General features: G+C 34.3%; 1 protein-coding gene across 3 annotated transcripts in view; it reads left to right on the forward strand.

Annotated features, from left to right (window-relative positions):
- The window catches only part of LOC122566806, a 230,127-nt gene that overhangs the window by 199,953 nt on the left and 14,359 nt on the right, over window positions 1–15,815 (forward strand). For all 3 annotated transcript variants that reach the window (XM_043724566.1, XM_043724569.1, XM_043724568.1), the window contains 3 exons: window positions 11,637–11,830; window positions 13,322–13,501; window positions 14,759–15,084. In XM_043724566.1, the coding sequence (XP_043580501.1) occupies window positions 11,637–11,830; window positions 13,322–13,501; window positions 14,759–15,084 (700 nt within the window). The remainder of the gene's footprint in view (window positions 1–11,636; window positions 11,831–13,321; window positions 13,502–14,758; window positions 15,085–15,815) is intronic.

The following is a 15,815-nucleotide window of genomic DNA, read 5'->3' on the forward strand; positions in this document are numbered from 1 at the left end:
GTGCATCATTAATCACCGACTTGAGCGTGATACCTACTTACTTACGGCGTTGGCGATGTGTTATCGGTATCGGATCGATGGTTTAGTGAACCAAATGTCGGTCGACGACCCTTTTTAGCTCGTTTCAGCGAAATTTTTTCCGCTGTTTTACTGCGCCGAACAGGCACGAGGGGGTGGAAAGTAGAACGAAATAAAGACGGTCAAGATAGATATACGAAATCGTTTATGCTTTCGTAACACGAGCCATTGCACGATTTTTACTGCTCGTTGCTCGCGTTTTCGCGAGATATACAGAACTATATACGTGTTTAAGAAAAATCTACCGGGTAGAGGTAATTTCAGATGGACTTCTTAATGTGACAGTTAATTTAATTCGCGAGTGGCGAAGATTCGAATAATCAGGAAACTGGAAAATTGAAGCTCGTTTAATCTAGATCCATTTTTCCATAAGATGCTGGATTATCTTCTCCCGTGAAAAAATTCGTCGGGCTTGGTATTACCTTGATCTCAAGAAGCGTTTATCGCAAATGAAAATCGTCACGCGGAATATTTAGAATCGTATAAATTAAGGCGAGGAAAAATTGTTTTACTAATTTCATTAACTTTGAATTGATAATTTGAATATTAAGATTTATTTTATTATCGTAACTGTGTTAATTAATATTTCCGCATTGGCATTAACGTAATCATCTGTGTTAAATAATAAAATAAGAATTAAACAATTTAAAATTATAAATTCGAATCCGTACTGTTGTTGATTACCTGTTTAATTTAGTTGATTGTTAAATGTAGCGAAACATTCGGATTATAATTTCTTACGCCTAAAATTTCTGGCATCTGAGAATTCATCTCCATCGTCTTTTATATGCAATATATTCTTTCAAGATACGTGTCTCAAGTATCCTTTATATATTGATCTTCTAATATATAAATTTCCCATAGAAATTAATCTAACTACACAGTCTATACAATCTTCAAATAAAAAAAGAAAAACGACTCGTATCTTGACATGACATAGTAGCTTATCATATCTTTGTTTGATACGCCTTGATATATCATATCATATTTGCATAGCTTTCATCGACTTGATATTATACAAAATTGATAAAATGTAAATTATTTAAATATCGAAATATTAATATCGCACATCAAATAAAGCGGGCAACCAATGTTTCAAATAAACGACCGGTTCTCACCGAGCAATTCATAACCTAGTTACAGGGAGAGCCGTGTTATCGAACTTCGACACCCCCGTTGTACCGTCCTCTTTCATAGCTCAGACTTTCGAACGAGTGAACCGACTTTCACAGAAAAACCATCTCACCACTTTAATAACAGTTTCTTGTTGTGTGACGTAATGTATCGACCAGATGAAATTACGTAGAGCGACTAGTTTCGTTGGCTACTTATTTTGAGAAAGAGATCTTTATGAAGAGAAAAGTTTGCGATCGAGACAACAGTTGAAAGAATTGACAGGCTTACGATTGAATCCTCGAATAAATGGAGAGATGCGATTGTATTATGTAGAAAATCTGTATATACACGGTTTTTACATTTTAAATTTCCAGATTCCTTTGGGCGCAATATTTGACAAACGAAGCGTTTTATATAAATTTGCATAGATTCTCGCGGGATAAAAATAAGGCGATATGAAAAATTTATTAAAGAACGTATTTTAAAGGGGTATTTAATTAGCGCGATAATTTAACTGGTCATACCGATATTCGTATCTACATTCATATTTTTCAAGTAGAATTTTGTTAACTTTTTTACAGGCGATTTATAAGATCGTACGATTGCGTTCAAACGACTGCGCTTTTTATGTCATCTACGTTTAATCGGCAGAAATTTTAACAGAAGGGCTTATTACGCTGCTGTGACTTGCTTTCATTAATTTTTCACTCTCTTCGCTTTCATTTACCTAAGATATTTTCATTTCAGTCACGTTTCACACATCTCCTCGTGTTATTCTTTTACTCTTTATCTACAGCTTTCTGTGTAGACGATAAAAAATACATCCAAGCAATATAATTTATTCCTATTTCAAGCTATTGGCATAATTTATACGTCGATTATAATTTCTTTCGTAGTATTCTTTGATAATTTAATCACTTATTTTCTCAATTATTTGACATTTTTTTACCACGCACAACCATTCCACGATGTTTACCGAAAATATGAAATACTTTTCCTATCGTAAATTTGCTCGTCTATCGGAAACAAAAATCTACCGGAAAATGCGCGTGCACGTAGTTTCATAAATTCCTGTCCACGCTAAACATCAAACGCAATAAACCAACCCCACGATTGTACTCGCAGAATAATACTACCAAGTGCAGAATATGGTCATTCAGCTTTGATTACTTTGTCGATCTACTGTGTCAGTGCATCGTAAATTATATGGCACCGGCGGGGCATTCGCGGACCATCCTGATATTCGAAATTACTTTGAAAATAACTCGGTGGTTTCTGGCGTTCTCTCGATATTTACGATCGTCCATTCGGCTGAATCTGTTGTCCGGCTGATAAATAGAAAAACGTCCCGTTCCAGTTTCGTCACGATAAGCAAGTGCGACCGAGGATTACGTAATAAATCGCTACCGAGATAAATTCGTGCACGAGGGCCGACACGAGACATGCATCTTCGTTTCCGGAACCGCAAAAGCAACAACGACCTTATCGTTACGAATTCTGGCCGAATGCTCCACGCCAACTTTCGATGTGGAGATGACAATCTCGTGCAATGCAATATCTTCTTATTACGGAGGAACGTCTCGCGAGTTGTTCGACAACTCGTGAAAATGTAATAAAACCATCCTCGTCTGTAGTTAGAAGGACCTTTACGAGTCACTTTTATTGACGATATCTCGTTAAGAAAACGCGTAACAATTATTATAGCTCCGTTCGATGCAGTTTGATGAGAATGTATTTTGATAAACTGGAGTGGGATACGTTCCTGTTTGTGCCAAAATTGAGATAAATGTTTAATTGCATCCTGTGTGATAATATAGAATTCAGAAAGCTCAAGTTTCAATTTTTCAACATAAAGTAGCTAAAAATGGACAAACCTAATAAGGCGAAAAATATGTGTAATTGACGTGGTGGAAGCCAAATATCCTCGACGCTTCAATATCTCTTGATACTTTAATATTCTGATAAACAATATCTCTAAAGTTACGAAGAGGGTGGAAAGGTACACGTTCAGCCCGCAAATCAAATAAAACGATAATTTTGGTAACACAGGCTTGATACACAAGGGTATACGCGTCTCAAACGTATCCTGTAACAAAATCACGAACCTATTCAACCGTAGAAACAGTCAACGTTTACAATCGATCGTCACAACAGGTGTAATGATCCCACGAAACCAGTTGATTCTATGACACCATTTAGTCTGCTCAGTGTTGCGACTACATGTAACTAGTAGCTGTCAAACTGTGGAAACTAAGGAACAGACATACGGATAGCATGATCTGTTTTGCTGGTGAGACGAAAAGCAAACAGCAAGATCTACGTAGAACGCAAACCATTTTAATCAAATCTTGATTAATTGTCGTTGATCGCCGACTAAAACGCGCTCACGCATAGTCCTATCGGATCCTCGCGTCATCAGCGGCCGTATCTACGGGCTGCAAATAGGATCAAGAGATCTAATCTCGGTTAAATCGAAACGTCTGCCGGGTGGAAGTCAGATCCAACGTGATATCAAAGCGAACAGCTAATAACCGGGACCACTTTGCCAGGGTTCAAGCAGACCTACCTCGGATATTACCAACACTTGAAATCACAGGAAATACGAGAGCGATCGTTCTCCTTGTGTCGCGCCGCGGTTAGCCTATACTTTGAGTAATTAGTCGCTGGAGGAGAAATGAATTCACCAGGGAGCTTACGTTCGGGGTTATTCTTGCTTACTGACTGGTGAATGTTGAATATGATTGATATGGAAAAAGCAGAACAGATGCTTCTTTTTAAAGAAAGTGAAATGAAATATATTGTAGGAAAGATATTTTTTGTGTGTGTGCGCGTGTGTGAATTTAATATCGCATCAAGTGCCTATGATTATTAACGACATCTTTAGCATCTTAAATTTTATTTATGAGAGTCGTTTGTTTGAGAAATTCTATTGTCTTGTTCCTCTTCTTTTTCATCGTCGTCGTCGTCGTCTTCTTCTTCTACTTCTTCTTCTTCTTTTTCTTCTTCTTCTTCTTCTTCTTCTTCTTCTTCTGGGTTTTGCGTCGCATCGACCGTAAGGTCATTAGCGATGATGTCGAGTTTAAATGAGTTGTATTTTGAAATATATATTTGTCTCTTTAAGACAGTTTATTGTATTTCTTACGTGATGAGATTCCGTTTTTCATGAGAATGAGTATTTGTTGACAAAAGAAAATATTTTATTCTCTAATGGAATTAAAATATTGTAAATTGTCGTGTTATAACACGTAGACGGTATAAATTGATTTGCGTAGCTGTCATCGCTCAGACCATTTTATCTCTTCGTTTAGAGGCTCTAAAGTCTTCAATCTCTCAAGTTGTTGGTGCAAATAATTTGGCATTGCACGATAGAAGCCTAAAAATTGTAAGTAATACAAGTTGTCAAGTTAAATGCAAAGAATTTTTAAATACGATGTTTAGTAATATTACAACTATATGAGATAATGTGTTGTATAAAACAATATATTATTTAGAATACTAGGAAAACGCTTGTTTAAAATGATATATATTACTCCATCGCGTATTTTAAAATTAAGTGTAATATAAAAAAGAATAAAATGGAATGTTGGTTCTGTTAAAACGTAAAATTCCAGATAGTATTATGACGATCGATAACAAAGGATGAGTGAGCGGAACAAATCGATATACAAAGGCGGATTAACGGAAAAAGAGGGAATTTTCTAACAAAGTAAATCTTATCCACGTTATCGTGGGAAAAATCATGTGAGGTTGATCCTAGAGCAGCTGAAATGATTATTAGACATGCAAAGAGCCCTATGGGAGACGAAATTTAAAAGATTTGATCAAATATTCCTGGTTTAATAACCGAGTGAGTTCCACTATGACCAAGAAAACATGAAATAAGAAACCAGTTTTAACTGAAAATGATATTTTGTTCATTTTTAATCTGAATTTCTATGGAGAAACGTTGACACAGGCCACATATTATTTATGCATAAGGAACATATGAATTAATAAATATTACGAAGAACAACCTTAGATTTCACGGCAAACGCGTACATCGATTTTTCGCTAAAATAATCCGTTAATGCTCGGAGAGTTGATTTTTCATGCAGCATAATAAAACACGTTCTCATCTTCGATGAATAAATGCTTCGGTACGAACATTCTCGTTGTGTGCATATATTAGTGAATTTTCTCGCTTTCAGTCAAGCGCATTTTCACCCGAAAATGGTATTTTAAAGCATAGTAGAACCTCGTTAGAAACAAACAATAGCGATGCAACTCGTTGCCATAACTTGTCTCGCTCTTGCAGCTGTCAATATTTCATCGCATATCTGTCAGTACAATTTCAAAAGTAACCATTATTTGTCAATTCTATTTTTATATCCAAAAGAGATTTCGAGCGATTGTATACACGTATGTGATTCATAGTTTTCTATTTCAATCGTTTCACTTCGTTGTGTTCTATTTAACTATTTAATTTAATTATTTTGTGAAAAATAATGAAAGAAAGCAACGACGTTAATTACCTAATTAAAGTTGATTGATTGACGGACAAAGGGAAAGCCAGAAACAATGAGATTGGCGAACGGTTACTTGAGGATTCTCCTCATCAAAGGACGAATGAAAATTAAATTATACGTCCAACCATAACTATTAACCGTTCTCCAATCCATGGATCATAAATTCTCAGCAGATACTCCCTGGTATTTCGCTTCTGAGAGCTTTTCTATTTAACGGTTGAGCCTTGGATTTCTCTTTAACTACAGATAGGATTGCCTAAATTAGTAGATGTGCTCTAGCAGAATTTGGAGAGCTTGCTTGAATTAGTAATTTGGCGATTACATACGTTCCACGGGAGCCATTTGCATATTTTCAGATCGATGAGATTGGGCGCTTTACTGTGGTCACTTGCTTCCTATAGATCACAAGTTACAGAAAATATTAGGCCATTGATCATAACTTTTAAAAAACAATATATTAATATTAATAGTTATAAAGGGACCTTTGCGTTTTCCATAAAATCATTTTTATACGGAAAATCGTTAAATCGTTTTGTAAATATCCTTAATTAATATGTACAATAACATTCTCGAATTTAAATAAAAAATTATTAAATAATTGACGTAGTAATTGACAAAGCAAAAGATGTAGATTTAATTTCACGAATGTAAAGTAACAAATATTATGAGATTTTACGATGTGTATGAATTACGTGTATGAATAAGAGAAGAAAAGAAGAATTATTTTGTTTAATTTGTAATTTCTGTATAAATTTCGTGCAGTGTTAAAATGGCATTTTTAATAATAAAATTTATTCGCGAAATATACATATATATACGTAAATTAACTAATAATTGAAAATATATTCTTCATAAAAATAAAATTCTAAAATAAGAATGAAAATAAAATTTTACATAATACTGATAAAACTCGAACACGTATTCTTCCTTAATTTTAAACTTTATGTAATTATCATACAGATGTTTAAATATTACTATAATAAAATATAGAGTTTCATTACAAAATTTTTAGGTCTACGAAAACTATAATCGTATGATATAGTAAAAGTTCCTAGTAAATTTTGAAGTATCAGAATATACCATAACTTTTTAGAATTCATAATTAGTTTACTAAAGATAATTTTTGCGAATTAGACTATCTTTGAACGATATTTTCATAACAATAAAGATTGCCTAATAATATCGTAAGTCATGTTATTGTCCACTCGTGCTATTATAACGAAACGAAAAGATTGAACTAATTAAAAGTATCCAAACTATTTCTTTCGAAAATTTTCGATTGTCCTAACAAAGTTTAGGGAATTCTTCAACAGAAAATTCATTAAGAATTATTAAGTCTGGTTACCAAGAATAATAAATTCAGAAGTGATGAGAAAAAAGAACATTAATCTTCTTGAACTCGGCTCATGCGTCTCTTCATTCGTTTTCATTCCATTAATATTACACAGTGTCCTTTTAAACATGAACGAACATTAGAAGTTTTTCATTCTGGGACAAATTTTGCTAAAGTGTGAAGCATTAATATTCCTCAGAACGTTGAATAGTAACCAAAAAAAAAAAAAAAAGAAATTGTTATTTTAAATTATATCTTCCTCAAAAATAGCAAAGAGAAGTATTTATAAAAAGTAATAAAGAAATATTTTTAATTCTAAAATAGTAATCGATATGCTTTTTATAATAACAGTCGATGTCTGAAATAGTATATTATACATTATACTATTTTATTCATATTATAGAAACGTACGTCAATTATCAATTTGCAAAAGTGTTACGATTATTTAAAAATTCCTATTACGGACATATTCTTTGCAATTTTACAGAGACTAAATTAGATTAGAATTTGTCACAAGCTAATTGCAATATACAGAAACTATATATTTTATAAAATATTTGTTTTATCGTAGAAATATTTACATTTCATAGAAAGTATGCCACTAGTTACGTGGAATAAAATTATTAATTCATAAAAATGTTTAATTTTCAGACGGCCAAAGAATAAATTTCCAGAACAAATATTTTCTCATTATCATGCCATTTCTACGCTTTATCTGAATTTTATTTACAAAGCTCACTATCTATCACAAGGATCTATTCCAAGCAGAATTTGATCAAGTTTCCGGTAATTTTATCAATGGCAAACTAATGCCACATAATTTACATATTTAATAAGTGATAATAATTATATAGCACACGCTATGTCATCACGTAAGTAAGTTTATTTTTGAGCGTGGAGATGCATCAGCAACGATATTAGCAGCAATAACACTGCACCGTGCGGAATACCACGCTTAAATTTTACGAGGCGTTTATCAAACGCCGACAAAACCATCCACTCTATTACTTCCAAACAATCTAACCAACGATAAAACGAACATTTCGCTCGAAATTCTGAAACTACGAAAATCCACGGTATTAAAATGAGATAATTCAGCGGAATAAAACGCAATTTGATATTACGTGCAGATTCTTCACGCTCAAGGATTTCCTGCCCGAGTATATTCCGGCAAATTTGTTAAATTTACGAACAACCGTGTACCATTATTGAAATTGCATTTCTTACTGCAGTAGGTAACATTTGATTTAATGTATTATTCATAAAAGAACGAAAGCAATCAAATTCCGAAATCTCCGCTCGCTTCTTGCTTTCACAAAGTTATCGTTGCAACTTGCGAATTTTAAATTCTTTTTCTGCTTGATTGACTGTTTACAGTCGCATAAACATTATCAAATACAATTGCTATTAGGAAATTATCATTAAGAGGTTACTAACAAGTTTGATTGAGATTAGTTTTATAGATTTTAGATAGGATTGGTTTGTTTTAAAAATTGTAGCAATTGTAACGTTCAATCAGAATGTTTCATGAAGGAGGAAATGATATTAGAGCACGATCTACCAGCAAATATGATTTATGTTTATGTACTTTTTGATGTTTTTACATATTTTCACAATCTTGACAATTGATTGACTAAATATACCGCAAGAGATCTACGACATATTGTATCGTACTGTAAGTTAAAGTTTCGTTTGAAAGGAAACGACATTTGTACGCACCAGACTAATAATTATATACCTTAGTAATTAACGATAATCACAATTATTTTAGATTAATAGCTTCTGCATTACATATTTAAAATTCTACAAATTAGAAAATTCGACATTCTAATTTCACCATCTTCTCGGGACGCGATCGAATGTTCGAAATGCCTCGTATTCGAATTTTCGCTCACTCTGGTCCAGTTAACCGCTGATAATGACACATGGCAGCCGTAAATCGTTCGGATATCGATTCTTAAACTTGCCGGAACGTTTAGAGGATGATCAGCCAACTCGTTCAGGATATCCACGATTTCGAAACGATCCCAACAATGGCCAGCACTTTTGGACAGATCGACACTGCGCGATCCCGGACAATAACGTGACAAACGTAAATTACCCGTTGAGAGGAGTCGATCTGAATGGCGAACAAAGTGAACAATACGCGCGATATGTCGTCCGGATCGGGTCAATATCCGGTAAAAGGCGAGTCATTTCGAACTAGTGCTCGTCCATACTAAGTCCACGACCGCATGACAAAAAAGGAAGGGAGACGAGGGGGCAAAAAGAGTTGGTACAGAGATCACAGAGAAACTGTGGTCAATTTCAACGAGGTTTGGTTTTAGTTCGCCTTTTAGAAAGATTAATGGACGTTTATGAGAATGTAATTATAGAAATGAATGGAGCTTAATTGTTTGGGAGAGACATTAAGCTGATGAACGTGAAATGTTTTCCCAAAATACGAATTTCACTGGCCAATACAGTCCATTGAATTTTGTTCTGTCATCACCTATCATCTACATGCAAGAAGAAGGAATTTCAAATAAATTGTAGCTTCAATATGTTCGGACGATTTATAATAAAAATATTAAAACATCAAGATGCTTGAGTTATCAAAAACGTCAAAATGATAGATTTCGATGATAACCCCTTTTTTTATAATTATGTGCTGGAAATACATGTAGATGTCTTTTGGCAAAATTGACGTTGATTTTGATTGAAATGAGAATATTATTGTACAATTATACGTGCTTTTGTATTCGTCGTGTAATTTTAACTATAATTGTTTAAAAGTATATCAAAAATGTTGGTTATAGATTTAAACGATCAACCGTAAGCAGAAAATATAAATTCGAATAATCGAATTATATAGAATCAAGTTGCTCGATAAATAATTGTGCATTGTATATTAGAAGCTGTGAAAGTGAAGTATTCCATAAACGTTATATTAAAGATACTGAAACACGTCGAAAAATCACGGCATTTGGAAGATAAACAGCGTTTTTTAAAACTTTCTCGACGTTCTCCAGACGTCACATGCGTACATATACAAGTTCGAAAACAGTATTCGCGAAAGTATTTGCAAGTGTTTGCACGTTTAAATATTTTCCTTTTCGCTAAATCCCAAAATTCCTGAAATTTTTTAAATGGTCGATCGCCTTCCAAAGACTGTAAACTTTACATTTGTTACGACATCGTATTAGCACTTTTCATTCTAAATCTGAAATTCTGTTTCATCTGCATATCCGAGTATGATATTTACAATTATGAAAACTAAAATAGCAACAATAAATATATCGTAGAAAGTCAGTGTTTCTCCGTAAATTTTCAAAAAATTCAAGCGATGTTTCGAATTGTCAAGGCTTCTGTTCGCGCATTTACACGCATCTCGTAAACACGCTTTTCTCGTAAACCGCTGGATCGCTTGAAATTATGACCAACGGGATGACGTTACGCCCCGCGAAAGTTACTGTAACAACTGAAATATGCAGCTGATGCAGCGACACTGCACATAACAGAGGGGTACAAAGTAATTGTTCGAGTCCTAGCCCAATTCCAAATATTAGGTCATGCGTCAGAGTAGCGGGGTATCGTAAATTACAAGCCGACTACAATTTCGGGAATGGTGCACGTTCTGGTAAAAAAAAACCGTGTGCTCCTTCTTTCTTCGTGGTATAAATATTTACGGACGGCGTGCTCTGTCTTTGCAGTGTAAACGAACGATCCATTCTCTTTTTTTGTGCTCTCTTTGTACCCATTCGATGGAAATAAACTGGTCGAAATAGTGCGAAACAAACCGCTCGATCGAAGCTTCTGGTGTATTTGTCCGAGGTGAAATTGATTTTAAAGAAAGACACACGCCCAGCCTACGTCGTAGAATGATTAGTAATGAAGGTACTAATCGATAACGAACATTTTTTATTAGATTAGTATCTTAAAAAAAAAAATTCATAAATGGAAATATTATACGAGAGAACTTAGATTATTAAAATATTATTTCATAGTTATACTTCATGAATATTCTGTTACTTATTGAACTTTAGCTCGTGAAACGACTAATTTCTATATTTCCGATCAACAAGATCGAAACAAGAATTTTTAATAGTCGAATTTGAAAATTTGCCTTTCGATTTCAATTAGAAAATTTAGAATCAAATGGAATCGCAGTTGTAGAAATAATTTTATCATATACAATACGTATACATACATTTAATATATAGGTAACGTGCATATGTATTAAACAAAATGAACCATCGCATTTATCAAAATTTATATCGTATACTCGAAATGACGTTTCTGAGACGCTTGTTTCGTAAAATTTCTAATTAGACGCGGTCAAGAATCATAGAATACTTTGTTTCTAATTTGTTCTCCGATGAAGTACACAACTCTCTTTGAAAAAAATCAATGATTCACTAATTAGAGAAAAGCATATTCATTTGTAATGCGCTAACTCTTATATTATAAATTCCTTGAAATCGATAGTTAGAGAAACAGCAATTATAACTTCGTTATCTTTCAGGTAGTACGAAGTGGACTTTCTCTTCAGAAGCTTAAAAGGGAGAAAACTTCGCTTTTAAAGTAGTTGCTTTAAAATTGAGGGCATTTTGTATGATTTTCAGAGAGTACGTTCCGAGTGACGTTGCAGAAAAGCAGCAGAGGACTTGGCTTGAGCGTTTCCGGTGGTGGGACTGCCGGCCCTGTTAGGGTAAAAAGACTATTTCCTCAACAACCGGCAGCCTTATCCAACAAACTTCAACCTGGCGATATACTTCTGGCTGCCAATGGAATTCCTTTAACCGGCCTCACTAACTATGTAAGCGTAAAATATTTATTATTCTGTTTTCAGTAATATTTAATATTTTTAATAATGTAATTTTAGTAATAACGATGATATCGAATAGCTAATAAAATATCAACAGTATTTAGTAATAACAACGATTTTAATAAATACCAATGAGTTTGTAATTTTTCTTTTTAATAATAACATAAAAAATTCAATGTGAAATGTAAAAGATTCAGTACGACCAGTGTATTCGAAGAAGCAAGGTAAAATACATAATACGATAGTTAAATGCATATAATAATCGATATAACACAAAAATGAATTATTTGAAAATTCCCCAAAAAATTGTAAAAGTCTTCTTGAAAATTAATAACAAGCAGATAGAATATAAATACTCGTACACTTACGACTAGTCGGTGATTAGAAATATCTGCTGCTGTGTTAGAAAACAAATAATATAAGAGTATTTTCCACGATTGAAAATAACACATAATCTAATAAAGTATAATTGCAAAATGAAAATTACGAAAATAGTAGAATAAAGGAAAATAAGAAAAGAGGTGTGACGTTTAAAATTTCTTCTGAAATATCGCTTAATAGTACTTCTAAGTAATATTACTTCTTGCAAACAGTTTTTTAATAAATAATATCAAATTATTCGAACCTAAACGATTCAATGTTACAGGATTCTGGTTCGTTTATACGCGGGAGTAACTTTCGTCCGTGACCGCAAACCTTTTTCCTTAGTCTTGGTCCATCACGCTTAACGCGATGAGCTGGCTGCGACAAAATAGCGATTACTACAGCTTTAGATGGAAGCTACGGGCTTGTCTTCTCGTAGCTCTTAGAGATTTGCATTTGATTAGCATAATGTAGCTACATCCGGAACTCGGAGCAAAGATCGACGCTATCTTGTGTGCAGTTGCCCGTTTGTCCCTCGAGAATCAAGGTGTAATATTAGTTTATATTGTACGTTGCTCCTCCTACCTTCTCTTATGAGATAACGCATTAATCGTTAATCTGCGAATTTTATGTATAAATTCAGTAACTACGTTGCAAATTGAATAGCGTAAAGTGTAAACGATTTGAACTTTGCACGATGAAGAACGCGATATAGAAACTGTGTCGTAATAGAACTCGATGTTTATGAGTTTGTGCAATTCTTTAGAAAGATTTTGAACTTTTCATTTTTTGTCTACTTTCATACGCTCTTCTTGTTTCTTTTTTTTTTTTTTAGAAATTTCTTCGTTTGGAATTGCAGAAAGGAAACTAAATGTTCGGGATTTCAAGAATATTTTACAAACAAGTATTCTATATATAAACGTTCTAAAACAGTTACGAGGCATGAAATTATAATTGTTGTAACGAAAAGAATTCTCATAAAATTCGGTTTACTGATGCTTGAATCGATACTAAATGATTAAACACACGAATGCTATTCTTTGAATCGTTCATGTTACAGACTGGTACATATCAGTTCCGATAAAATTTTTAATCTCCTCTCGATGCGACTTGTTGCAGGAGGCCCTCGAAGTTCTACGAACGACACCCAATACCGTCGAGTTGGTGGTGTGTCGACTTCCGGGTGATACGAGTGTCACACCACCGGGTGCACCGCCGCCACCCCCGGCAAGGCGCGAGCCACCACCACCATTGCGAATACTCAACCCCCTGCCACCTCTTCAAATCGAACCCTGCGGCGTAAGTAACTCTTATCAAGAATCCTTCCTTGTTGCGATCCGCTAGATAGCCGAATTTCCTGCATCACTGAATCACTGAATTCCTCGATTTTCCATCCCTTTGGCCGCTAATCGAAAGATCGAAAGTGAAATACGATAGCGTTATCAATATCGAGATACTACCATTATTGGCATTAACGAGGATGATGATGATCAATTTTAGATTCACTTCAACTAGCAAAATAATTTATTTACTTTCTTTTTTTTTAATACCAAAGTAAAATTTTCGAGTTGCTCGAAGTTATCTTATTGCGGTAGTTTCGATTCGTTGAAATTAGAAACAATAGGTTAATTATAAACTATGTACATGCTCCTTTATGACCATTGCTTACACAATATCGGCTATAACTGGTAAATTGAAAATACATTTTTAATCCGTTGGCTCTATCGGACAATATGTTCAATGAATATACTGTCTGTTACTGTTACATGTAGGAAGTCCCAAGAGGAATACGAAATTTGATCGAAGTTCGTTTACAATTTAGATTTCGGTATTTCCCCTAGTATACACGGTTTCGAATGCATCTATAACAAACCCATCGTGTTTGTACATTGAACATATTAATGGATACGAAGCGTATAAAAATCAGACTGTAAAGCAATTTATTCATAGTTTTTTTATTGCCTTCTGAATTTAATGAAAAAGAAACTTTAAAACACTTTTATTACATCCAAGTTTATCTCAAATAACTAAAAGTTAGTTTGCATGTTTTATTAAAAATGTTTATATAGACCTGGAGAAAATTGAAAATTAATTGTATACATATACATATGCCTGATATGTACATATACCATTAATTTGCAAATGACTTTATATATTAGATTTAGAAATTCTGCAATTTCTATTTTGCAGAATTTTGCATGTCGATACACACGTTACACGTCAATATCTTTATTTTCAAATGAAGCTTTCTTTTTATCAAATTCTACGCATTTCATCGCCACGGTATCAAATTTTTCTAGTCGTATAAACGTACTATCAAAAGATTTAACGCATTTAAATCCATAAATTCTATGATCCTCTCAGTTCCATGCAATGTACGACAAATAGTGGTCCTCTGAAGACGTTCAAACATTCTCTAGCTTTCACACCAACGATACCCACGTTCCCAAATTTCCATACTCACGACTTTCATTTACGCGAAAGGAAGCGGTAACCCTGGATAATGCGTCATGGAGATTAAGTGGTCTAAACTCTCTTTCGCAATCTCTCTGGCAGGAATTCGACATAGAAATGACAAAGGTCGGTGGAAGTCTGGGTTTCACTCTGAGGAAGGCAGACAGCAGCGCTCTGGGTCATTACGTGAGGGCATTAGTGCGGGAGCCGGCGTTAAGCGACGGCAGAATTCGACCTGGAGACAAAATAGTCGCCGTGGACGGTGCACCGTTGTCTCCCATGAGCCACGAAGAGGCCGTCCAATTGCTGCGACAATGTGGCCCGACTGTGAGACTTCGATTGTACAGAGATCTCGCGCAAACTCCTGTCTCCGCGCTTTCTCCGACCGAACCTGATCATCCACTCCGTCCACCGCGAACCAGTTTGAGGTAAACTTCTCTGCCGTAATTAGGCAAACCTCCATTCTTCTTTCTAGATTCAATGGAAAAATAAATTCCCGCTAATTCGTCCCTCGATACCCTCACTCTTTCTCTCGCCTTTTAATTGAAAGTTTTAAATCGCGCCAACTATTGCCGCTGATTTAACGCGATGATTTAATGTCTCCTTTGTTTTACTGCGTGATATATGAGTGGCTCAGTTGCTATGTTGGGCAAGTACGTTAATTAAATTGCAGAGAAAGGTGAGAATTCTAAAAACTTTTTTGGAAATTTGCCCTGGAAACTTGAGATTATTTATCAGGCTATTCTTTCCTGATAAATCTATTTGTAAAGACATATTCCTTGCTTTCTCAGATATTGAATATTATTTTTTTCTCTGTTTCTCTGTTTTTGTATCTGTCATCGGTGTGTTCGGCAAAAATTCTTTGAACCTTCTGCGATTATTACGTAAATCACTGCGTTATAATTTATTATACATCACAAATACAATTATAAATGCGTATGTGTATGGTATCTGTCATATAGTTTATAAATTATTCTAATATATATCTAGTTCGTCGAATACTTTCATTTCTTTCATTAAAGTTTCTTACAATCGAAGGTACTCAAATGCTGCAGTTCCAAAATCTCTCCACTAGATTGTAGTAGTAAAGTGAAAATTCACAGACTCCTCTCAGAGACGAGTGGTCTATAGTTAAAATTTAACAAGCTAGATTCAAAAG

Source organism: Bombus pyrosoma, linkage group LG4, assembly GCF_014825855.1.
Source record: "Bombus pyrosoma isolate SC7728 linkage group LG4, ASM1482585v1, whole genome shotgun sequence".
NCBI classification, from domain to species: Eukaryota; Metazoa; Arthropoda; class Insecta; order Hymenoptera; family Apidae; genus Bombus; species Bombus pyrosoma.